This window comes from Ambystoma mexicanum, chromosome 11 (assembly GCF_040938575.1).
Source record: "Ambystoma mexicanum isolate Mex_15411 chromosome 11, UKY_AmexF1_1, whole genome shotgun sequence".
Classification (NCBI taxonomy): domain Eukaryota; kingdom Metazoa; phylum Chordata; class Amphibia; order Caudata; family Ambystomatidae; genus Ambystoma; species Ambystoma mexicanum.
The window spans coordinates 737,195,109-737,221,053 of NC_090934.1; the positions used below are offsets into that span (position 1 = coordinate 737,195,109).

A 25,945-nucleotide genomic window follows, 5' to 3' on the forward strand; every position below is an offset into this window, starting at 1 on the left:
AAAGTGAGAAATACACCCCACTACCTTGAATTCTTTGGAGCATTGGCCCGAATTTGTGCAAATCACTATCCTTGCAGCCTTGAGAAGTTCTTTTGATAATCTGAAGTAAGGAGGAGAGGTCAGACCCAGGAAAGACTACTTGCTCATTGTGCCTTATAGATCCTAAGCTTTACATCCACAAGGAGGTTCAACAAGGCTGAAACACGTGTTTGGGGTTGCCGATAGTACTCTTGTTCAGAGGAGAATTGCCTAGCATTTTGGTACTGGGCTGCCCTTGGAGGGACAGACTGATATGCAAATGGATATTTCTCCTCTGTGAAAGGTGCAGTGAGATAAAACGTGGTTGTAGACCCTCCTGAGTGGAAGAAACTCCATAGAACAGGGTATTTGACACATGTTCGTTCTCAGTAGAGGGGCTCCCGCTCTCCTTTTCAAATAGTGCAGACTGTTAATTTCAGCACCTGTGTCCATGCCCAAATGTAACACGTGGGCCCACCACTGTTCTGCCCCCCGCCCCCCAAACCATCTGGTGGCCATGAACCACATGAGAAATACCTACAAATAAACTTCCCTGGGCACCCTTCCTCCTGAAAACTGGATAAGGCAGTTCAGCTGAAGAGAAGGGGTAAGGGGACTATGCTGCAGAGTCTACAGGTGGCAGGGGGTGATCTCTGTGCCTAACATAGCCGAGAAAGGGGCACAAAGGAGACCTGCAGTTGCGTTCCTTTTGTAGCCAGACTGCACACTGCCATGTTGCTGCCGGAAGGTGAGGAGATGTTTTATCAGCAACGGGAGAGGACACCAGCCTAACGGCACCAGCAAGTCAAAAGCTAGATTTGAATGTATCGGCGCAATGCACGATATATTCAGAGGTAGGTGTACAAAAAAAATGCACTGTGCCAGCAAGGGGGTGGCAATAGGACCCCCTGCGAGGTCCCTGTGGAGAGCACGGCCTAGGGTAGCTCGTCCACTTGTGTAGGAGCGCAATACAAATAAAATATATCACCCTGCCCCCACCCTGTGACGGCCCTGTACGGCCTCTTTCCATGAGCCATTACAGACAGAACAAAGGTCTTTGCTGCTTAGTCACTGCGTGGAAAGTGAAAAGGTGAAAGCTTTTGAAAGAGGCCGCAGCTTGATAAAAACTGATTATATCAGTTGGGGTTCATATATTACATACATGTTTTGGGTTAACATAATCCATCATATCCGTTGGGTTAATATAATATTATCTACGTCAGTCCGATTTCGAATCTCAGCCATCTAAAAACTCATCTTTAGTGCCATGTGCATAAATATGAACTGAAGTAACCAAACGGATAAGATAACCTCTCAGTGTAATCTATAGGATGCAGTTCAGTATGAGCCGCGTGGTGTACAAGTCCTGAAGCATTACTGGGATGTAGGCTTGATCCCCAATAGAGGCAAGACTGTGCGAGCCCTTACACTGAGCTAGAGGCAAAGAATACGGAAAGTATGCTTAGATTTAGAAGTCAATGATATTAGGACGTATTGATACTATACCTGTAATCTTAACACGTTAGAATGGTTCTTCGTTATTACAACAAAGCCGTGGTACTTTGTGTCGATTCGATTTTTCTTCTTTATTTGGGGGGTGGGGGTCCCCATGCCTCCTTCCTCCTTCACTACCACCCCTACCCGCCAAACGTCCCCTTTTACCCCATAACCCGTAAATACATATATAAAATTTAAAGTAATTGTAACAAACTAAAATTACTGTGAAGCAATTTATTTTGTTGAAACAGGAGACGGTTAGAACACAGAAGCAAACTATGTGGGTCAATGAGTGCATGCGAGAGATAGCATGCTCTCAATGTGCACGCTACGTTTAGATCAATGCACGCTACGTTTAGATCAATTAACATGTATGATCAAATGCAGAGCTGCATCGTTCTCTTGATGAGGAATCAAATTCCAACATGGAGGTACTACTTTCTCTCCCCCCCCCCCCAACCACAAAAAAGATAATTGCACTCATATGCCCTTCTGCATCGGACCATTCATTAAAATGTAAATATTTCAGGAGGGTCACATATCTGGTTTATCATAATAGGAAGAACACCATTTTGTTTCGAGTCACACCCTGCAGCACGAGGATGGTTGTGGCTGTCGCCAGTGATCTGCATATCCCTTAAACGTCCACGCTCTTCCATTAGTGAAAATATGTCACAAGTTTATACAGCTCATCTCCTTGTTGCGCAGATACATTCGAAGACATGCGAGATGAGAATGGCTTGCAAGAATTAGGCATGCCTACCGCGGCAACATTTTAATATTGCTGGAACTGGGAAGTGGTTGCCAATGCTCAACTATGCACAGAGTGTGCACTAATTTGATGGTTTATCCAGCTAAGCCTTCAGCTCGGACGCATGTGAAGTTATTGGAAGCAGCATGAAAAATGTCTTTAGAAAGCACTGCAAATTCTTCTTGCTTCAGAGATATGTGGGCGTCAGTAAAATGTACAGAATGGGAACTAGTCCATTGTGCTTTGCAGCACTTGTGAAACAGGGCAACCCCGGACGCTTGCATTCAGTGCACCTTGAAGCTACTTCCCATCTCACAAAATGTTGCCGTCAGTTAGAGAATAGATTCAATGAGTAGAACCATCCATGGTTTCACTCCTACACCCTTCACTGAAAAGGCGATGGATGGGGAAACGCCGCAAACTCTGCTTATGAACCGTCAACCAAGACTAGTAGATCACTCTGGCCCAGCGTTTAACTAGCCACCCAGTCCTCGACACGGTTTAGATCGTAGTCATTAAATGGCTGATTATACAGAAGGCACCCCTCGACCTTTTGTTTGCAGTCTGGTTGTCCCGTCTAGCAATCCCATTGTGTTTGGTAGCTGTGGCCAATAATACATTACTTTAGATCTGAAGTCTGCAAACATTGGCTCTTCCGATGTCTTGGGCTTCAACACCCATCAGCCGTAGCCCCATAATCAATGATGAGTTATCAATGGTGTTCTAGTCCGACACAATTGCATAACAGAAGGTTGCAGGCCCTCGTTTTAAATCAATATGAAGAAAAGGGCCTCTTAGACACAAATCTAATACCACACACGGCTCTTCTGTGAGTGAGAGGACAATAATGACTAAGGGAGCATTCTTAAACAAACCATTTCAATTTGTAAGACAGCATGAATCCACACCATTCGATTGTCAATTGGAATTAATGTGGAAGGGCACAAACGCGATTCCAAAATGAGATGCCACCATTACGGAAGGAGTTCCACAAGGTCTACAATCAGGAGATCCCTTTTGATGAGTTTTGACAAGAAAGGTTAAATCCGGCGTGTTGGCGGATGTTCAGAACGATATGGCGACGAACACTGTACATCTGCCCAGGTCAAAGAATTTTCTCTGGCTCAACTTCCTGAATTTACAGTACACAACGATTCACATACTGGCGATGATTTGGTAGTAAATTTATGGAATAATATAAAAGAGCCAAAATGCTGCGGCCGGTCCCCCCATTAGGAGGAAAGGTTTGTACTGGTGAAGCAGCTTCGGAGACTTTGTATTGGAACGAGGGATCACGGCTGACATGAAACTGCTAATACTAGATTATACTGAACAGACAAAAGATGTGGCACCGTATGCCAAGGGTAACACCATGCAGAATTGGCAGGTACTTTGCCACGAGAAGATGCCATGAAATAAACAGACGGGATTATGTGGGTTTTGAGGACGCAATACATTTAGCTAGTTTAGAAAAAGTAGGATATAGAGGTGAAAATAACTTTGTCAAAGTCTTTGGTCTAGTTTGTGTACAATTACAATGTCTTGTCTCATAAAAAGTCCTGAGCACCAGCTCTGTAGCAGCGTCACTGCATTTTTGTTCTGAAGATCCACAATTATTAGATTTTTCATCTTTATTCTCGACATGCCCCAACCACACAACATGTCAAAATACCAGAGTCCATGTTGGACTCTCCCTTACAACAAGTGGATACAGGCAGTCCATTTCCCTTGTTCTATTGCAAAGATGTAACGAACACTGAAAAAGTACCATCAGTCGAAAGACGAAGCAATGCAAATCATACACAGGAGCAAGAAAGAAAAAAAAGCATTTTGCTCTGTGGGTGCCAATTCATTTGGTGGTATAGTGGAAGCAAGAAGCGTAGGTGATAACGGTGCGCAGCCTTAGACTTTCAATAGTCAAATTGACATTTTGAAGCTGCACGATTGGCTGAGCGACCTCTCTGGGGTGCTTACATATTCATTGCAGTCCTGTGTCTTACCATCACTTTTGGCAATGTTTAGTTTTAGATGAGGATATAATCCAAACTATGAGGGAGGGCTCAAGTCTTTTCTTCAGGTTATGTGCAGTCTATGGGAAAAGGAGGGCTACTGCATTCTCAAAGCAACGTATTCACTTTTGTCTTTGCGATTTATGAGTGTAAGATCCCTGACTTGGAAACAGCTGCCTACAAAACAATGCCTTTGGACACATTCCCAGAGCCTTTGGGGTCCTGTGCTGATCTGCGTGCTCTTGGACTTTAGTGTCGTTTGTCAACTGCAATACCCGCAATAAGACATGCTTAGCTTGAGGTCAGATTCTGGATTTGGGGGTTTTAAGTGTGGCGGGCTCATTGACATTACAGCATCTACACTGTGCACCCTCCACCCACAGAAACAGGAACAGAACTGGAACACTGCAAGAGATGGACGTGCATGGTGTCGCTCCATGGTCACATATGGTGTACACTTGTGAAACTCCAGGGTCCCTAGAATTCAAGCTTACTGCTGTAGTTGCAGTGGGTCGGCCGCACAGAGCCTGCAGAAGGGCTCACTGCATAGGCATCTACTCCTGGCAATTCCGAGCCATTCAAAAGGGCTCCACTCCAGTTCAGAGCAGTGCAGAGACTCATTGCTCATCCATGTTCCGTGTCTAAAGGGTCTTACCCGACAGAAGGGACACCACTGTTCTCTCCGCTTCCTGCCTAGACTCCTTCAGCAATGGTTGCTGAGATGATCCTTTTCCAACATGTTGTGAATGCAGAGCCATTCCAGAGGAGCAGCCTGAGATTTACAGGTCAGAAGATGCCTAACTTTGCAGTCTCTGGGCAGCCCATCAGAAGAGCACTGGTCCTGTTAAATCTTTCGACTCAGTTAAATTGCTCCATCCACTGGTAAACGTTTTTGTTACCCTTCATTTTTCAATGGCTTTAGGGATTTCATAGAAATACTTCTGTAATGATTCCTTTTTGGGTTGTGTGCTAGGAAATCGCCCTGTCTAAACAAAAAGGCTTCCCCCAGAAGGGATTCCTAAAATGAAGGCTTTGAAAGGCTTCCCCTAAACCAGAGGTCTCCAACCTTCTGTGGGTAATAAGCAACATTTGCTCATCAACTGAACTTGTAAGCAACGTTTTCACCTAAAAAGGAGTATGTCTTTCAGCTGGTGGTAAACTGAATGCAACACAAATTATAACAGTAATCCATTGACTTTTAAAACTATTAAGAATAGTAAATGTTAATGTGCACCAATTAAACGTAATCTAGTTAGTACTGCCCACGTTGAATGTCATACTGTTTAAATCAGATTTTGCAGCTTTTTTACTGCAAAGATTATTCATGTTGGGTTGGAGTTCAGTATATAGAATGGGGAAGGGGTAGACATTGGTTGGCACAGGTGTTCTCCCCTGCATTTTGCTGGTAAAACATCTGGTTATAATGAAAACAAATGTTATTTTGCCAGTTAATTACGAGCAAACTTCATAGATTGATCTAATCCAGGCACATTTGTAATTTAATTTGAGATTAAATCAGTGTTTACAAGGAACGCAAGTGGCAAATGGGCCATTTTTAAGCACAGAAGACAAATAGCACTAGTTAAGAAATATAGGATTTCAAAAATTTTAGTGGAGCTGTAGGGTTATTCCTCAAGGAATATTTGGGTAACAGGGAAAATTATGAATTTCTAAGGAAAATTAGGCCAGTGATACTAGCCACAAATCTGGAGCAATCAGATACTTACACCACTGTACTAAGGGATACCTGATGGAATGTATTGGCCTTTCAATTAAACATGAATAGGCAATTCACTGGATTGTGAAGAAGCCATTCATAACATCGTGGAAATGTTGACATACATCTTGCTTATTTGCCAGCTATCCAAATGCCAGATGGAGAAAGTATCAGATGATACAATGTTTCCCACTGCAATGAGTATGTAGACTTTGACAAATATGCGTGATTGCATCAAGCACAAACTTTTCCTGTGCAAGTTAGGCAGGTGCAAACGATTTAATACTGGAAGGTTGGGCGGGCATGCATGCCAACTGCTTGTCAATTGTCCACTAACCAGCTGTCTGTGAATGGGAGCAGAAGATGACAACTGCTGATCACAACATGAACATGGGCATGTGGGTAATTTGATTTGTGGTGCATTTCGAACAAATGTGAATGGTGGCTACAAACATACCTTGTATGTACAAAAAGCTAATTGGAACCCTATGCAATTATGGACAGTTGTGCATTCATGCCACGTATTTACCCTTTGTGCTTTTGCCAAACCTTTTGTAAAAGCACTATTACACCTTACAAGAGTAGTGCGGAAGGGAAGGCCCAGTTGGTTACAGTGGTTGTTGAACAAATGAAGTACCTGCTCCAGCCAGTTCCACTGTTTCCAATTGGTGCAGAGATTGTAGAGTGTGGCAGAGGCTGGCCTACCCATTAAATGCAGATTCATCAATGGACTGTTTTGAAGTTTGTTATAGCAGCAGTAGATTTGTTCATCCCCAGGTTTGAAAGGCTGCCCTAGTTTTGGGACCCCAGGTTCTGTCCCCAATTGCCGCCTCATTAGGTCAATATTATTATGTTATTTATTGAGCACAGATCTAGCTTTGAGAAGCAACAGAGAGCTTTAAAGAGGTATACAACAATACAGACCCATAACAGACTGCTTTTCAAAGGTAACAAAACAGATAAACAGCTGGGGTTGGTATACAGAGGGGCACAGAGGAGGGGTACAGTTGTACCGGTTGGTGGAGTGGGGCGGGTGGAATCTAATGAGTCAGGTGCAGCGAGGGGCGAAGTAGTATACCCAATGCACAGACAGTGTGGGCGTAGTAGGATGTACCTCTAACCATGCTCACAATGCAATTCAGACCCACCTGACCACCCATTGTGATGCACATAACCTGAAGTGCAATAACATGTAGATGCTTCAGTCCATCAGACCCTCCCATTCCCCAAACTTCATAAGTCCACTGCAAAGATGCCAGGGCAGGCAGCTTGGATAGATTTCCATAACCTTCATGGCTCAGCCTACACTGCCATTGTTGTTGCATCACTCTAGCACCTTCTCCTTCTTGGCCTCTACACAGTGGTTCAAAGCAACTGGCGAGCAACATTTTAAAGGTCCTGTGAGCAACATGTTGCACCGAGCTACACTTTGAGGATCACTACCCTAAACTATCAGAAGGTTGCACATTAGATGTAATTAATGATTGCAAATGTACTCAGATTGTGGAGTTTTATGTTCAACAATGAGAAATCAGTAAGTTTACGCAGATCAGATGGACAGTCTTGAGTGATTGACCGTGCTTGTCATATACAAGACCGATTCCATGGTACACAAATATAGCTTGACAAAAATGATAAATACTCAATATTTGAAAAAACATCTGAAAAAGCCAAGCTAATACAAGAAAATAGATCAGACTTGAATTCAATAAAATAGATCAAAACTAAAAGAAAGCTCTTTCAGGCAGCAGCAGCATGCATTTTCTGTCTTCATATGAGGTCTTTCATACGCCTTGCCAACACCCTCGGCCATATGAGGTTCATCTTGTGTTCAAGCTCCGAATATAAACTTGTGTGTTGAATACAAAAACTGCATAAATTGCTCAATTTCAGGCCTCCCCTGGTAGATTACACAAGCAATGACGGTAACATTTCAGCTGCACTCTCTGACGCTGCAATCGCTATGCTAGTTAAAGGAATAATTATGCTACCACTGCCTTCATTTTCAGGGCACTCAGGGCTGGTAACGGCCCATCAGTTAGGGCCTAAATTAGGACCAAGAATACCAAAGGCCTTGGCGAGAGACCAGGACCATTGCCAGCACTGTCCACCCCCCAAACCAGGGGGCAATTGCTATTAGCACCATGGGGATTCCTCTGCGGTGCTAACAGTTTAGGGGTCCTTTGTTCTGTGGGAAACAGGTAGCTTATTTTGGCATGTGCCAATTACCATTAAAAATAAAAACATACAAACAAAAGGAACACAAGAAAAAAAGAAAGGGGCATTGTCTTTTTTCTATTTCCAAAGTTTGTCGTCGGGATGCAGAGCCGTAGTAGTTGGTATCAGAGGTCAGGAAAGTGGGTGCAGGTTAGGTGCTTTGGGGGATGGGGAAAGGTGGTACCCATGGCCGAGGAGAAAGAAGATGAAGGTAGGCAAGGAGGTGTTGGCTGGCCACAGAGGAACACCAGTGGACACTGGAGTCCTGCATGGGTTCAAGGCAATCTGTTTGGCTGGCGCCTCCTCCCAGGGTATTCCGTTCACTTTACCAATCACTGCGTGGCCTTAACTGCCCTCTCTCAGAAGGGTTAACCTTTTTTTTGCAACTCTGAGGAAAAAGGGAGGCCAAAATATCCCATCATGGTCTAGTAACTTAACGGGAAGCATAAGTGTAAACAGTGGTGGACGCAGCACAAAGACTCTGTGCCCGTCCCTCCAGGCAGTGTGTGTGATTGCCATGAAGCCTGGCATGAGAGGGTTCAGACCCCGCCAGCCTGAACACACTTCCTTTTGAGAACTACTTTTTTGTCATGAATACATAACTTGTCACATCACCAGGAAATGAAATTGCCCACTTTGCCCTGGTTGTGCCAGTAAAATTATTAAATATGGCTGGATTTGCACAGTTCAAGGAACTAACAGATCCTGTCAGCAGCATCACAATGCCAAAAACTGGGTGCAATGAAAATATTTTCACCAGTGTAACTACTGGCACTAACCTGAGTTTAATCATGCTCATTGTATCAATCCTAACATCCATGCAAAGTCCTTGACCTTGCCATTACAGATGTTAATCTGCAACAATTAATGACTGCCATAAAAACGTTTACAATATTTTTGGACCCTGCATGGCTTTGGGCACAGCAAACCTTTTCTTTAGTAGTAGCAGTGGAAGGGAGAAGGAAGTTATCACAATGGAAGCAAACAGGTGTTTGTCAAAAAGCAAGGGAAGGAGGTGGAAATTTTATGCTGCAGTGCCAACCGGAGGCACCTTTAGAATCACTGATCAGGACATTCACGGACACTGGGGTCCCTCTCGCTAATCCTCCAAGTGTTCTGGAAGAGATCTAAAGTTAACCCTGGCCCCACCTAAAATGGTGGTTCAAAATGAGCATGCCCACACTCAGTGCTCCAGATATGATTTTGAGGTGGGAGTATTTTACTCCCTGTTTTTAAACTTTGAGAGTAAATGTGATTTTAAGAGAGTAAAAATGACTTTTCTCCTTTGCAAGAGAGTAAAATGTATGTGACATCCAGTGACGCATGCACAAACTTTATGGAAACCCTTTCCGTACAGCAGCTTTCTGCATTGTGACAGAATACACCTTTTATTATTTCTCTAAGGTCTGGCCATTTGATCTCTCCTGTATATATTTAAATGTTGAAATCACAAAAACCTAGCCGGCTTCAGAGAAATACATTCTGTTTCAGAGGTGGCTTGCAATTACATCCATGTAGATAAAAATCAAAAGAAGTCTTCTGGTTTCTTTCAAGTAACCTGACCTTTGCACTGCCCTCTGTTCTAAACCTGTGTGTAAATGTACGCAGGAAAATAATAAAGCTGTCGTATTTGCAAGATTTTCATGCGTAAAAAGGCCTAGTACGCACCTTATCTGGAGGCCTGCCCACACTACATGCACAGGCAGAGTAAACCTTACAAATCCAACTAGGTTGCACAGATCAGACACTTATACAGGATCCACACTAGATGTTGCAGTACAACCTAGGCAACAGGCCAACTGTGATCCAAGAGAACTCTGTGTCCAATATTCCACCTGAAAGATAGCAAGTGATACAGACAATCGAGGAATGGATCAATACATAGATCAGTGTCTCATGACCACCTCCTCAAACACACCATGTTTGGGCTTAGAATGTCTAACTATACCCTCCAGGATGTCTACAAAATGAAATGAGGGCTGATTTATGGATCCAATGCCATGCCCATCGTATCTTATGCTGCACACCTTTATCAGTCAGGGCTTTGCCTTTCCCTTGTTGCTTGGCATGAGGTGTCCCACCTCCTGTTCATTGTGGGATATGCATCCTCAGATCAAGCTTGCCTCTCAACACTCATTCTGGCCTACTGTCAGATTCAAGAAAGATCCATCATAGCTCACCAGTCTGCTCCTATATACAAACATGTTTGCAGCCTATACACAAGTCAGGGGAAGTCAAAGCAGCAAGCCATACGTTAGGTACTTGGTATGGTCTTACGCACACATTTTCATGAAATATGGATGCAGGTCTTATGTGTAGGTATCAACATGCCATTGATAGATGGATCGAACACATGATCACATGTACTTAAAGACTGAGCTCACACTTCTGGAAATCAGATATGCATTGAAAGCCAGTCATTCACAAACCAAGGAGAATATGGACTAAGAATCTGGGTTGTCCAACTGTAGGCCTCGAGGGCCGGCAAACCGATATGTGTTCAGGATATCCCTCATGAGAAAAAATGTGCATACGTTTAGAATCATTGTATGCAACTTTATCTCATGAATATTAATGAAGCGTATTTTAAAATTGCGACATGGATTCAGCCCTCGAGGCCTGGTGTTCGACAGCGCTGGGTCACTAAATCTTGGCCAATCTACATTTGGTATAAAAATAAAATACACAAATCTGGTAGTTGCAGACTTGCATAACATGGAATGTGTGTGCATTACTTGTCAACAGGACATAGAAAAGTAGTGGGATGAATACAGAATCTGAAGCAACACTGGAAGATTCCCATTAAACAATGTTATATGAATGTGTGCTGTGTCGGAATGTTTGTTGTGCAGGATATTCTGTAAAAGGAAAAATGATATGGGCATCTAGCATACCATTGCAATGGGGGGCACATCAGCGCTGCAAAGGCAGGAAGACTATAAGCACAAAGTTGAATGAGGTTACTTTTTAAAATCTTCAGCCATGCACCTCACGTGATCAATGCTGGAGATATCCAGCCAACAAATATGTACATTGCGCCTTGAAACACTTCTGTATAGGTGCGTTATAAATGCCATAACATATCAAATACAGCGAGGGGTAATTCAGTTTTCAGCTAAATGTATTTGAGGTTTCACGGTCCTGGACACAAAAACAGTAGAAACAAAGGAATTCAAATATAGCCAAGGACACTGCAGGCCTATCAAGAATCACGATTTAACGCTAAGAGAAGCCAAGCACCCAAGAGGTCTTCTCTGTATTAGTGGCCCTTTCAACACACTCCAATTGATGCCTGCAGTGCAGTGGATGAGGCTATTCTGACATAAAATGAAAGTGATGGAGCCATCCAGATGGGCGCAATCCGGTGCTGGGGAGTGTGCGTCCGCCCTGTTGGACTGTACTTTCCCAGTTGTAAAATGGCATCATCCCAAGTATATGAAAGGGGTTCTCACATTGGTGCAGGCTAGGATGTGTGATATTTAATTGGTTTAAAAGTGAGCGATACATAGACGAGGCAAAGTCACCTGCGCTTTGCAGAATATATTATGGGATAACGCGGGTCAACTCAAACACTATTCCTTTGAGGAAGTAAAGGGGAGAGATAAGTATTAAGAATACATTACAGAGAAATCGCTAATGCCACAGACGCATATCTCTAGTGGCACACTCCTCCCCATAATCTAATGGGAAACACTACTGGAGAAAATGGTAAACACCAAGCTCAGGCTTCAGTAAAGAGGACTCATTAATTACAGTTGCAGCACAATATGTGGAGCTGATGTTGAATGGAATGGACACCCGAGGTATTCATCCCTTCTAAGCCATTAACTGAGGGGAGCTAGGCGGTGCAACAGAAGCCAAACCTCGATCACCCCACCTGCAGGATTTGTAGGTAGAAAGCACCAGCGGCTATGTCCTTGGAAAAGGGCACAGTCTACTGCGGCACACCTGCATATGCCAAGCCACCGGACCATCTGATCCACGTGCACCATCTTGGTGAAGTGCCCCAGTCACCCCTGAATAAAGGCTATTATGCAGTCCTTTGGGTCAATGGAGTTTATGAAATGACAGGCGGAAACATGATTGGTGCAGAGCCATGGAGGAGTCAGTCGGGAAGGTGGAGGTATATTAGCAGCCATATTTCTGGCACCGGGGCTGCTTTCAGTGGCCAGCACATTGTGGCAAGAAAGGGACGTCCGCAGAAAGGCCATTGCTGCTCAAGCAACCTTGAGCGCTACTGCTACTGTTTTACAAACCACAGAATATTAAAGTGGTGGAGAACTATACGCATAGTCTCAAGACTCAGGCACTGATCCAGTGAAACAACTTCAGTGCAGGACCCATTATGGACCAGGCCTGCACATCTAACCTTGGCCTGCAGTGTGGAACTCCTGCTTCTTGCTGAGCTGGCCTCGCTGTTCCGGGCGGTGCCTTGCTTTTCACCACTTTGCTTTTATGTTACGTGTTTTTTTGTAGTGTGCACCATTCAGTGAGCTCTAAGGGTTTCTTATCACTATGCACTCTACCTTTATCACTGGACATCAGGAGTAACCCACCTACCCCCACAGTGAACACTGAGAAAGTTCACAGGTATTGCTAAAATGCACGTCTTGCTTGATGACACACACACTGGAATATGTGGACCTAGACTTTGCTTTCCTTACGCAACAAACCTTTTGGTTTGCAATTTTATAGAGCGCCATTCTACGGGCTGTTGCGGTTGATTTTGTCCTGGAACCTTGCATAGACTGGCATAACAAAACCATCTGCCTTTAAGGGATTGCTTGGAGTAGGTATGCTTTGCTTGGAGAGAAAAAAAAAAGAACTGGGAATTATGTTATGGTAGATCAACATATGCACGTTTATTCTGCCATAACCCCTAGTGCACCCATGTTTTCCTTTGGGCCTAAAAATCTACTGTGAAAGAACACGTTTTCATGATTATGTTGGCCTGATACAAAAGGATAGCAGTCAGCAAAAATGGGAGGGTCCACTTTACTAAATATATAGGAAATGCTGCATCAAAAAGATATTCCCACGTCAGAGATATCTGAAGATGCTCTCCCACTAATGAGATCCTTAGATTCCGGTGTGTTGTCTTACACATTGGTTAACGCATACGTGTGGCCATTTGCAAGGTGAATTCGGTCATTACTGCTGCACTGTGCAGCTTCTGAAGTGAAGAGTTTAAAAAGGTGAAATGGATGCCAGTCTTCAACAGGGTCTGCTGCTTGCCAATGTCTTCTCACCATTCGCTCATGCGAATATAATAGCTTATGGACTCCATCTTTCGGGAAAGGATTTCTAGCGCTGCCAATATTTCACTGGGCTCCATTGCAGAAAGGTTTACAAACGTAGGTGCTGTGAGGGCAAGGAAGAAAAAAACCCGAACCAAGCCAGATGAGCCAAGACAGAAGAGAAGAAGCCACTGAAAGTATAAAGTAATCCATTTATTTTCCGCTTACAGCATCAAAAGTCCATAAATAAAAGGTCAACAAATTTCATTGTGTACAAAATACAAGACTCAACATAACAATTTGACATGTCGATTTAAAAGAGCATTGACTTAAACAGAGTGGGCCAACTTAAGATCAGGAGGCAGAGAGACACGTAAGAAGAGAGCACGACTTCTTGAGATTCGTTAAAAGTAAGCAGATTCTAGAACAGAAAGGAAAAAAAAGAAAGACATGTAGCCAGGGCAGTGGGTATGAAACGGCACAGACAGGTTCTTTTGGAGGGCGACGGTAATGGGGCATGCAGCGATTAGTAAGGGAGGATAAGCTGTAGGGAGAGCAGCCGCATTCATTGGCTGCATGGGGCACAGTAGGCAGCAATGCAACAAGCTCAGATTTTAAGAGAAGTAGTTTCTAATCGCTGAAGAGTTTTAAGATTGAATCAACCGCCAGTTGTCTTCATCGCTTCCTTAGAAAAGTATGTGCCACTATGGAGAAAACAATATTGATTAGAGCCACCCACTTTGGTGTCGATGGGAGCTCTGCAGATAGGTCTAGTCATAACTCGCTAGATGAAGTCCTCAGGGATCCAGGTGTATGTTATAGCACCACTGTCTCATTTGTAGACTATTCCTAGAATTGGGGATGTTTATAAGTATTACCATAGCTTTCCTTTTTTTTTTTTTTTTTTTAGGTTTTTTGTCCACAAAAGAGACCGTTTTTCTCCCATGCAGAAAAATATCCTTAAACTATATTGGGGGATGTGGGACGATTGTTGAAGTAGAGTGTCCCTCTGCTACAAAACCTTTAGGACAAAAAAATAAAATTGTTTAATCGTGTCGTTCATATGAAAAGTAAAAGAAGAAAGGTTTTGTTGGTGCTATGCCAGTTGTTGACAAGACCTAGATTTGTCCCAATTCAAACCTTAGGTCAAATTCATGTTAATTTATTAGGGAAATTAGGTTTCTTTTTGCTGGCCCACCTTCAGTAACCAAAAGGTCCATCGGTTTTGCTTCAGTCTTCCATATACCGGGCACGTTGGGATTGGAGGGGTTTTTCAATCCAGAAGATTTGTAAAGCAGCATTCTGTATATAATCCTGATTGCCTCGATATGTACAAGATTGGAAAGTGTCTGCCCGTCAAGCTCACAGGGACTCTTCTGTTTTGTTACTCTTTACCAGTTGAATACAAAACATGTGATAGGATACCAGTTTTTTTTCCCAAGAAGCATTTGTGTGCCGAAGGTGAGCCTTATAGATGACATGGGAATTTAAGGGCCAATGTCCTAAGAATTTGGATGCAGTACGTTTGAGGAAGCATACTTTATGCGTTGCCTGAAATTGTGCATTTCTCTGAGGCACTCAATTTCGTCTAGTAAATAGCTAAGATAATAAAGAGACCAGTTGTTGTGCACCAGTGGGAAGAGGCAAACGCAGAGATCTCGTTGTATGTCATTGACCCCAAATATGCTTCATATGAACACGATTACGCTTTAATTGCCCTTTTAGGTTGGCCTAGTCTATTTGCTCCCATTACCTCTTTCCTTGTCCATTCGCTCAAAAGGGGGTGCAGTCAATGCACTTTTGGGTGCCAAAAGAAATAAGTATTCTCTCCTGATTTCATTCTGTAGGTGTTTGCTATGCATTTACCAGATGTTTTAGAAGGTGAAAGGAGTAAAGGGGTATTGAAGAAATCACCGGAAGGTGCCGTGCAGAGTTGAGATTTGGGCAGTGGAGTTTCAGAAGAGACTAAGATTGCCAGTCCCGCTCTTTCAGCTCCTTATATCTTTTCTGAGAATGTTAGCAGACGCCAACTTTCTCCACCCATTTAAAATATGAAAATGAAATAAACCATTCTCTGGATGGTTAACCACACTAATTTAGGAACCTCTTTTTCATAAAGAATACCTCTTCCCTCTGCAACACCGTACCTCATCGCAAGTTACAAAACCTTTAAATTCTTGTCCCTTTTAAACAAATAGAATACAAGTGTGCTGGATAATTTGGGTGTGGAAAATATTTGACCGCACATAGAAAATGTCATTCCTGGAAGGTGGATCTGCTGTATACGACACGATCAAGACATGGGAGAATCGGGTTGTCCTGCTGTTCTACCAGTTGCTTCTGGATTTTTGGAGTTTGCGCCCGTTGGTGCAGTGTCCTTCAAGCTACCTGCCTCGGAGTACGTTTGTGAGAGTGGGTATTCCAGTAAAGTTTTCAAGTCGTTTTTGAACCATCATTCATTTAAGTCCCGAACATACATCTGCACAACCATTCTCACCAATCAGTGAGCTCTAATACGCTAGCATTCTGCAGCGGATAAGGAGAGCAGTTTGGCAGATGGGCCCATTGATCCCTTCTAAAGGACTGCACCTTGTGACTACCCGTGCAAAGGAGCTGGGGCTCTAGGGCTCAGAAGCCATCACAGAGATGATCTCCAAGTCCTGGGGGAAAGGAGACTAGCAAATATTGCAATTTCCTAGGCAGAGAACAAAGCCCCAACCTAAGTGCGATGAAACATGACCAGAAGGGAATTACCGGACAAATGCACTTCTACATAGAGATAAGCTGTGCTTTCTAAGGTTTTGGATATAACCCAGTCTGGGTCTCACTCTTGGGAGAAAATTGATCAACAGCTACGGAACAAAGAAACCGTAAACCCAGTGTGACAGCAAGCTTATTGGAGTAGAGGAGACATCCATTGATGGAGCAATCAACCTAATTGTTCTTTAACAATGGGGAGTTCCAGACAGGTGGCCATTTAGGACTCGGTCTCTAGCCCCTGTGCTCAAATATTGCATTGCATCTTACAAGCAAGTGGTATGAAAACATGTGCAGAGTGCCATGTCTCAGCCTACTTGAGTACATGCTACTTTTGCAGTGGCTACCATGCCATTAGCCATTAACCTCCAATACTAAGAGTGACAAATCAGCAGAGATTTTAAGATTCAGGAAGGTCCATTTATTGACAATATTGTAACGCTGTTCAAAAGTGGGTCTAGTGTGGATACAGTATTCCACGGGGGCTTGCTTTGAAATATACTTGAATGGCTCATTTTAGTTCTTCAACAACACATTTTTTTAAAAAAGTGGTACGATCTGGTGGCTGTTTTACAATGTGCAAATGAGGCACACCAAACATTTGCAGTATTCTCAGAGAAGTCACTGAAAGAACATTGCATTGGTGCACACAATTGGCCCTTCACTATCTGCTAATAAGTATAACCACACCACCACATGTTGGATGGGTGGAATTTTCACAGCACACTTTGGAATACTAAAGAAGCCGCAATGAAGCGTAACCCTCCTTTTTCAATTGTTAGATTATAGTTTCATGAGGCACTTTTACCATGCAATACATTGACTAACTCTTAAGGCAGCGTCACAATCTGACATATCAAAGAGAACATTTGCTTTATTTCCTAACCTTTGTGACTCTCATTCTACGATTGTGGTCAACAATCAGGAAGCACAAACATTAAGCCGCTTTATAAAGACACTAATAAAGAGATGGGAAACCACATGTTTGGTGTTATTAGCAGAATGTGTCCAACAAAAAAAGAACAATCGCAAACGCTGCATAGATTAATTAACCAGACACAGGGATTTTTCAAAAATTAGGACAACTGCACAGTGCTATTCACCAGTGTTAGAGGTTAGAGGCGATATCCTGAATCGGCAAGCAAAGCAAATCACTTACAGCTGCAACAGGTCAGCCAATAAGTGGGTGTAGCACTGGAATGTTGTACTGAACTAAACGCAACATAAAAAGAAAAGACAGGGAAAGATGTTCAGAAGAAAAGTCTTAGTGTGGTTAGAGGTCATAGTCTGGCAAGATTTAAGAAATGAGAAAGACCTTGAAATAGAGAGACATTGTTCATGAATGAAAACAACTTCAACATCAAACCTCTGAGGTACTGCTCACAAGTGTTAACACGTAGTACTCATTTCCAAAAAAGCACCATCACTTTAAAACTACAACATGTAACAAATGCAATCAGAGTAACATTTTGGGAAAAAATCCATCAGAAATATCCCCCGGTTAAACTCCCAACAGAAACCTCATCTTTCCCCATGTTCTTTCCTTTTGGGACTAGTCTGTGAAACCTGCCACGCTAGCAAATAACCATTGGAGAGCCATGTTTAAAGATTATAGAATTTAAACATGGATTGTGATGTGTCAAAAGGAGTTACCCTGTGTGGAAAAGTAGACTACTGCCATGCAGAGTAACATCTCTTCAATTGGCTCTTTGCTAGAATGGAACAATGGCCTAGGTCAACCGTATTGTGCAGTGCAAGCATGTGAAACATCCATATACCAAACCTTTTGAAGTGCTCCCATGCACAAATGATCACCATCATTGTGTTGCAAGTCCATGGCAAAGATGCAGACAAGGCTTACGGCTCGGAACATAAGATCCCGCACACCACAACTGGCTAGCTCAAACTAAGTGCCACTATTAAGATTAGATCTAACTCTCCTTGAAATGCTGAGTGGGCAACAATTCATATTTCGGGAATAGTACATGCTCATACACCCGATCATTTTTGGACTCTCCATCACAGCTCTTGGTCATAAAGGTGAAATAGGTTTGTAAACATCCCCTTGGGTTGTAGTTCTTTTAAGATATAAATGGCCTATTTAGTTCGTTTGTGCTTGGCTGAATAGTTGGATTTGGAGGCTAATTGGTCGATGAAATTGAGGTTTCTCACACCAAATGCACAAAATTCAAACAGGACTGGGTGCATTGCAGAACTACTCAACTGCACCCCAAAGATCAAAATGAGCTGCAGACAGTCCAAGAATGATGGAAAATATGTCACAGAGATTAATCAGAAATGGTAATACTGAAAATTGATCGATCAAAAACAAGCAATACATTGGTCATGAAAGAAATTAAATTAACATAAAAACTGCACAATTATTTGAATAGCAGTTGTCACTCATCAGAACGGTCATCAAAATGCCTATATTTTTCACCTGAAGCTGTATACACATCTTTTCCAATTCTTTTAGATATGTTGATGCATCGAAGAGCTCTGCTCTTTCAAGCTTTGCACGGCCATTATCCATTGCAGTAAAAGCCAGAATGGCCGTGCCCAGCATGACTGAACAGAGCCCTTAGGCATCAAACTAGACAAGCTAAGATGCACATAAAATATCAACATCACAATATCATTTGTATTCACTTTTAAGTGGTGTCTACCAGAAGGCATGTCCCTCAATTGGCATTTTTAGTGGTCCTCTCACAAATGTTGATGTGATTGTGAAAGAAGACTTATCTTTAAACCATATTATAATCCTACAATTACAAACCCTTTAAGTCACTGATTTTCTGTTTTTAACAGAATCATTTAGTCTGATAACTAAATTTGGCAAATACTGAAGTGGGACCAGAAAAACCTCTGAAATGTAATGTGATTAAGTAGGACTTAAGTAGGACTTTAAAAGATGTCATAGAAGCTTACATGAGAGTATGCTCATCATGAAGGGACATGGAAGACATTCCACAAATATGGCACCCGGATTTAAAATAGTTCTGCAGCCATCCAACAGCGTAGAGCTAGCACACCATTGGTTCAGTGTCTGCCATCACATGCACAAAAACCCTAAACCAGAGTGTGGGGGATGGCAATGAGGATGCTGGGTTCCACAATATTAAGCTGATCACTGGTGTCACGACTGCATTGTGTACCATTCGCGGTCTAAAAATATAGTACCCGAATAAATCTTGTGTGCGCACTGGCATGACTTAAGCCACGTATGCCCTCTGTGCAGTACAAGAAATAGAATGGGAAGCAATTGGAAGATTACCCTCAAACACTGGGACAAAACACACTGCCAGATAAAGATCTTCATGGAGAATGACCTTTAGGTATTTTGCACTGCTCGGCTCTAGAAGTGCAAGTGTCAAATAAAGCCTGCAAGATAATGGAGAGGAAAGAGGCCATCAAAAAGCATTGAAATCCCAGGATGAGAGTGCATGCCTTTTGGAAATACAACGCTTCCACTCTCTTCCATGCCCACTGCAAACGGCAAAGTGAATGCAGAGGTGATCTGTTTTATGGGAGTGGTGGTTCAAATCCACCATTTCAATTTTCCCAGCACTATATTATTTATTCATCATGCATGATCATAAATATTTTACAGTATATGTTTTAGGTCTTGTACTTTAACAGAAAGAATATTTTGATAAATAAATCAATATGTAATAAAAGCTTATCCAATGAAAAACATTGTAGTGGACTTCGCACAGATCAAGATTTGAAATTATTCAAAACTATGATTTAGGAACCAATTGATGCCACAATCAAAGCCTTCAGTGATTTAAATATGCACATATTTACAAATGTGAAAAATCATTTCACAACTATGAAATATCGCAAAAATATAAGAAAAGGGACAAAAAGCGTGATCCAGCTTTTCTGCATTGAGTGGCGTCATCTGATCATTAGAATTATAGTTTATCGAGCAAGCCTCAAATCCAATAGCTGCCACACATCTATTCACAAGATGATAGATGTAGAATTGCGTTAAATAAACATGGCTGGATCAAGATAAACTTGGATTGCAAAATGTATGAAATCTATAAATTAGACTTCAAAGACATTCTGAATTAGCCATAGCTTAGATTAAAGCTCTGCGATTCATTTTTGTAGTTTTTAAAATGTTCAATTTTTTTTTTTTTTTTTTTTTTTTTTTTTAACGGTCATCAGACAGAAGTTGTGATACATTTACACTTCACCTGGTCTGATCAGTTTATAATGTTTGGGCAGAGTCTGATCCACTGCAAGCCCGTTGTTCCTCCTATCTGCTGTTGCTATCGAACAGTACATGAACAGCCATTGAAAAATCACTCTCCTAGACGTGGGTGGCAGAGAGGCTGTCCCTGTAAAAAGGGAGTATGGCGCCAAAAGGCCCCCTCACAATGCTACGGGTCTTGTGCAGACTCAAGAGTGTCCTCCAAAAACCCGCCAAGAATCCGACACAGGCTGTCCCAAGTGTCTCTCTTTTCTTTACTCCCCAACTTCGTTTAAATACCACTTTTCCGGTGGTCAGTGGCTGAGGGTCTGTATTTCAATAGTGTGTGTGTCCATGCAACTTTCGCGCCATATGACTCTGGAGACTAACCAGGACCACTTGGTCAAAGAACTGCAATTTCCCCACCCATCGCTGCCAAACTTCTATAAGGGAGGTCCCTACCACTCACAGTATTCCCACCACCTGTTATGTAGTAGAACTGTCCGTTTGCCCAATGAGGACCTTTCATTTTTATTTTTTATTTTTTTTAAACAAACCTAATTCAGTGTACTTTGCATAGGCATAATTCAGTTTGCAGGCAATCACATGCGTTATTGTTTGCTTATTTTTAAAAAAATCACATCCGACACCCCGCACAAATTCAGCAGAGTGTGGTCATCCTTTTTACAATATGCTCGGGACACAGAACAGATGTGTTTCTGGCCCCAAATGTATAAATACTTAGCTTTCGGGTGAACAATGGATGAAACCAAGTGCGATACCTTTGTGGCATGAGATGCTGGAAAGCTGCTCATCCAGAACCATCATCAGGCCTGTGCACTGGCGGGTTTCACTGAGGACACCTCACAGGGATCACGGACCCTGCGTCAGATTTGGGACTTCCTTTTTTGGGGGGCTAACACTTTTGAGTTATAGGGCAAAACGAAGCATAATTATTGAGGTGTCTTTGTTGACGTTTGGCTAAATGTTTCATCTTTGGTTAATGTTAGCAAGCACTGTGCTTAAGACTTCAATAAAAAAAATGAGTTAAACAAACTTAATCTTTGTGGATGATTGTGGAAACAATTGTTCAGATTACATTTAAAAGCTATGCAGCTTTGTATACTGTGCGCATGCCCACTTGATGTCTCTCCATACCCTCAGTTTTGCCATTTCTAAAGAATTATTTTGTTTAGAAATGCTATAGATGCCCACTGAGAACAGTGGAGATGGAAATTGTTATATCAAAGAAAAATTGATGAACCAGACTAATTTCAGTGGCATCTTTTCACGACATCAATGAGGAAAGTAGAAAGGATCGGCCCTATAGAATGCCATTGATTACATCAAGGAAATGCTAGTAGTTGCCTTAACTGCAAGCTCAGATCAGCTAGTTTAAATGAAGGTTCCTAGGAGGACTATGGCAGGGGAACAAGGGGCAGACTTGCAGCGGCATTAAGAGTCTTGACTCTCACAGGTCAACCAAGAAAATAGCATGAGGGTACGTCGGGAATCCTGTAGAACAGCATTGTTACACTCGGTGTATGTGTTGCTGTGATGGCCAACTGGCAACATCCCATCTAACGAAGAATAAAGAGGTTTCTAGCGGTTCAAGTCAATGGCAGACCCTGGGATTGCCAACATACAGACCACCAAATCTTCTCTGCTACCTCTGCACAGGAGTTGATCACAGCAAAATGTGAACAGTAAGAAATGTACTATACCAGAAGGCAGCGCTACTCTGCGCACCACCATTAAGGATGAATTGTGCCTTGCTACATCAGCAATAGCTCCTAAAAGTCTTTGCGTAAGCCATAGCATCAAAGCCTTATAAAACTAGGTACACAGTCTGAGTTTTAGTGCATCAGCCCAGTCCATGGTTTACGACACCAGGAATAGCTTCCCTACTAGCTCTGACCACCGAATCCCAAGATCTCCAAGGTTAAGTCCATGCCTTGTAACCCCAGGAATGGCATGGTTACCTTAAAACATCATTCCCATGTCATCTCCTGGGACTTTCCCCAAGAGGAGTAGATTCCATGCCTTACATTAGAAAGAGTGTCCATCTCGTGCAAACCGTTCGATGTGGCCATGTTTTACCAAATCAGGATGCCGTCCATTCTTATGAACCAGGGAATGGCTTACGTGCTTTATCGCATCAGGAATGGCATTAGTGATGAAACCTACATCAGGAATGCGGTCCATGCCTTAATATATGAAGATTTTGGTCCATTCCTTATGAGGAATCAGGCCTACACCTTACTGCATGAGGAATATGTTCCATGCCAGACTACGGGAATCAGGCCTACACCTTACTGCATGAGGATTGTGGCCCATGCCTTGGTGCATGAGGAATGTGGTCCGTGCCCGACTATGAGGAATCAGGCCTACACCTTACTGCATGAGGATTGTGGCCCATGCCTTGGTGCATGAGGAATGTGGTCCATGCCCGACTGAGGAATCAGGCCTACACCTTACTGCATGAGGATTGTGGCCCATGCCTTGGTGCATGAGGAATGTGGTCCATGCCCGACTGAGGAATCAGGCCTACACCTTACTGCATGAGGATTGTGGCCCATGCCTGACTATGAGGAATCAGGCCTACACCTTACTGCAGGAGGATTGTGGCCCATGCCTTGGAGCATGAGGAATGTGGCTCATGCCCGACTATGAGGAATCAGGCCTACACCTTACTGTATGAGGATTGTGGCCCATGCCTGACTATGAGGAATCAGGCCTACACCTTACTGCAGGAGGATTGTGGCCCCATGCCTTGGAGCATGAGGAATGTGGCTCATGACTTGTCACTGGGCTGTACCTCCCCACTAATGGCTTCTGTGCCTTACTACTTTGGAACCGTTTTATGTTCCACGGCACCAGGGATGGCTTGCATGCCTGATCACTGCAAAACCTTTCTTCTGCATCTTAGCACATCAAAAATAAATAACTGCATTAGGAATGACTTAAATGCAGAAAGGAGGAACATATTTTGCCAGAACGAGAGTGACAGCCCATTCTCAGCAGATGCCCAGAAACACACATTTGTAACATTCTTTCGATGGCCTGCATGCTGCCACCCAGTAGTCTGCATGCAGGCTGTGACATGCGTACGGTATTAGAATACATAGTATTAGAAGGGGAATATTGAGAGATGGGTGATGCTCAAGCCTTACCCCTTATTTCCGCCAGTCGCTAATGTGCTACAGGCTCTATAGGATGCAATAAACGAGCATGAAATAGAACCCCCACAGAGTTACGGAGCTTCACAGGCCCACGTCGCAGTGGACAGTGGGGCTCTTTTAGGAAGAAATCATAAAAGATCGCAAATAGAGTCCTCTTCAAAATTAATAAATAAAAACGTGCATCAATGATGCTTACGTTCCTCCACAGAGGGGAGCAAAAAGAAAGTGGAGTCACTGTAGATTTGGCAGTGATATTCCCCCTGTTGTGAGACGTGCTTTAGTTGCTTTATTTGAATGCGTTGAGCTTCTCGATTCTGGCCTGTCATGTCTCTTACTCTTTCATTGCAACCTGCCTGCCTGCCTGCCCGCCACTACTACGGCCAAAGAAATGTTTACGCGAGAGGTGCGATTGAAAAGTTATTACTGACTAGTCTAATAACAATGGCAACTACAGCCCTGTTTAACTCCTATTTCAACAGTTTGCAGGACATTTCTAAAGTAATAATAGATTGAACCCTTATCTACAATGGTGCCTGTGAAATAATCCCCCCCCCAGGCAATAGTACAGCAGGTTTACGTTTCAGACCTCAATAATCTACATACAAATATTAGACAGGGAGCGCTGCTGTAATGATGCAGCTTTTCTGGGCATCATGGCGAAATATACACGTTATTTCATAACAACTGTTTTTGAAGATTGAATCCTCAACTTTCATTCTTGTTTTTAAAAAAAATAAATGTTTACCTTTCGTAAAAATGGCTCCAATTGGGAACCTGTTACTTAACATGAAAATATACATAAGAGCTACCACAATATTTAATGAACTGTGCCGAAGGAAACATTGAACCTTGTAGCCCCCCACAGCAAAATGGCAAAGGCACGTGCGTGTTCAGGCTTCGACCAATTAACATCACGTGCCACGGGCACATTTCTACAATTACATTTTTCTAAAACCCTAAAATTGGGTCTTTTCAAACACCAAATCTTTGAAAATGGCTTGTTGAAATGTAAAAAAAAAAAAAAAGTGCATAGCTACATATTATCCTTCATTTGGCCTCAAAAGGAATGAAATTGCAAATGGACGCTGGCCTTCATGGTACCGCATGCTGCAGCAATGCCACAGAAATGCATGGCCCCTTCCAAGAGCCTATTCTATACAGGAAATGTTCAGCAGTTGATTGGGGAAATCTGAACGGCACGTGCCAATGTGCCACTTCAGAGCAGTTTGACCCCCAAAGAATTCTGCACCCACTCGAGCATGTTTTCAGATGCAGGCCCAGTTTCTCTGAGCAGGTCAACAAGAACCTCCCGGAGCACGCACAGGAAAGGCACACCAATGCCCAAGAGCTCAAACAGGTAGCCATAGTTGTATGCATTGTCCCTGAAATGGCGGTTCACAGCGTGCAGAGAGTCATGCATCCAGTTAGACAGGCGTCTTGGCATGTCAAGCAGATCCCTCGTCACCTTTAGAGGCCAGCTTACAGCGTCCCTAAAGAAGGAAGTCATGATACCTGGCGAGCTGTCCTCCGCACCGCTAACAGTAGTAAAAGCACCGGCCCTGACGGTCTCCGCCATTGCAGGCTCTTCCTTTTTCCACATTGGAGCTTCTTCCTGTAAATAATAAAAAAATGAACAATATAAATGGAAGGATGTCATGCGACCTAGATACAGAATTTTAACAGTGAACATTCTAGACTGCGCTAGATTCACCTATGCCCTAACCGTGTTCAACACACACTTCAAGGCCTAGAAATTACACTGCTGCATAGCCTACACCTAACTGTTTTAACCAAAGTCCACCTGTGTTGGACTAGCCTACTTCAAACTAGCACAATACAAATGTACACGTACATATGCTAACTGTTCTATACTAGAACTAGCTCTGCATTCACCCATTTCTGATCTAGAACAGCTATACCTATATCAGACTAGCCTATTCAAAATCGCATTTGCCCAGTTTATGTTAGACCTGACTATTTTTGATGTACAACTGCCCTACTTATGTCAGACTAGTCTATTTAAAACTGTAGTTGCCCTGCTTATGATAGACCTGGCTACTTAGATTCTCAACTATCATACATTTGTCAGACTAGCCTACTTAATTCTACTTGCGTCATCTATGTCGAACTAGCCTACTTCGATTTACTACTGCCCTACCCAGGTCAGATTAGCATACCCTGTTGATCACTGAGTGACTAGCCCCCAAGACTGTACTTTACTGCCACGCCTGAACTACCCTACGCCACTCCAACTCAAATACGATGCCCGTTAAAGAGACCTTGGTGCCCTTTCTGCTGCTGTTCACCCTACCAACAATGTACTTAACTATGTCCCAATCTAAGCATGTACCCTGTCCCA

General features: G+C 42.9%; 1 protein-coding gene across 5 annotated transcripts in view; it reads right to left on the reverse strand.

Annotated features, from left to right (window-relative positions):
• The window catches only part of MICAL2 (microtubule associated monooxygenase, calponin and LIM domain containing 2), a 1,393,870-nt gene that overhangs the window by 698,083 nt on the left and 669,842 nt on the right, over positions 1–25,945 (reverse strand). For 3 of the 5 annotated variants that reach the window (XM_069623638.1, XM_069623637.1, XM_069623636.1), the window contains one exon: positions 25,099–25,198. In XM_069623638.1, the coding sequence (XP_069479739.1) occupies positions 25,099–25,198 (100 nt within the window). Of the gene's footprint in view, positions 1–13,638; positions 17,416–25,098; positions 25,199–25,945 lie in introns of those variants that run through there. The other 2 variants (XM_069623640.1, XM_069623639.1) reach the window with 2 other exon arrangements.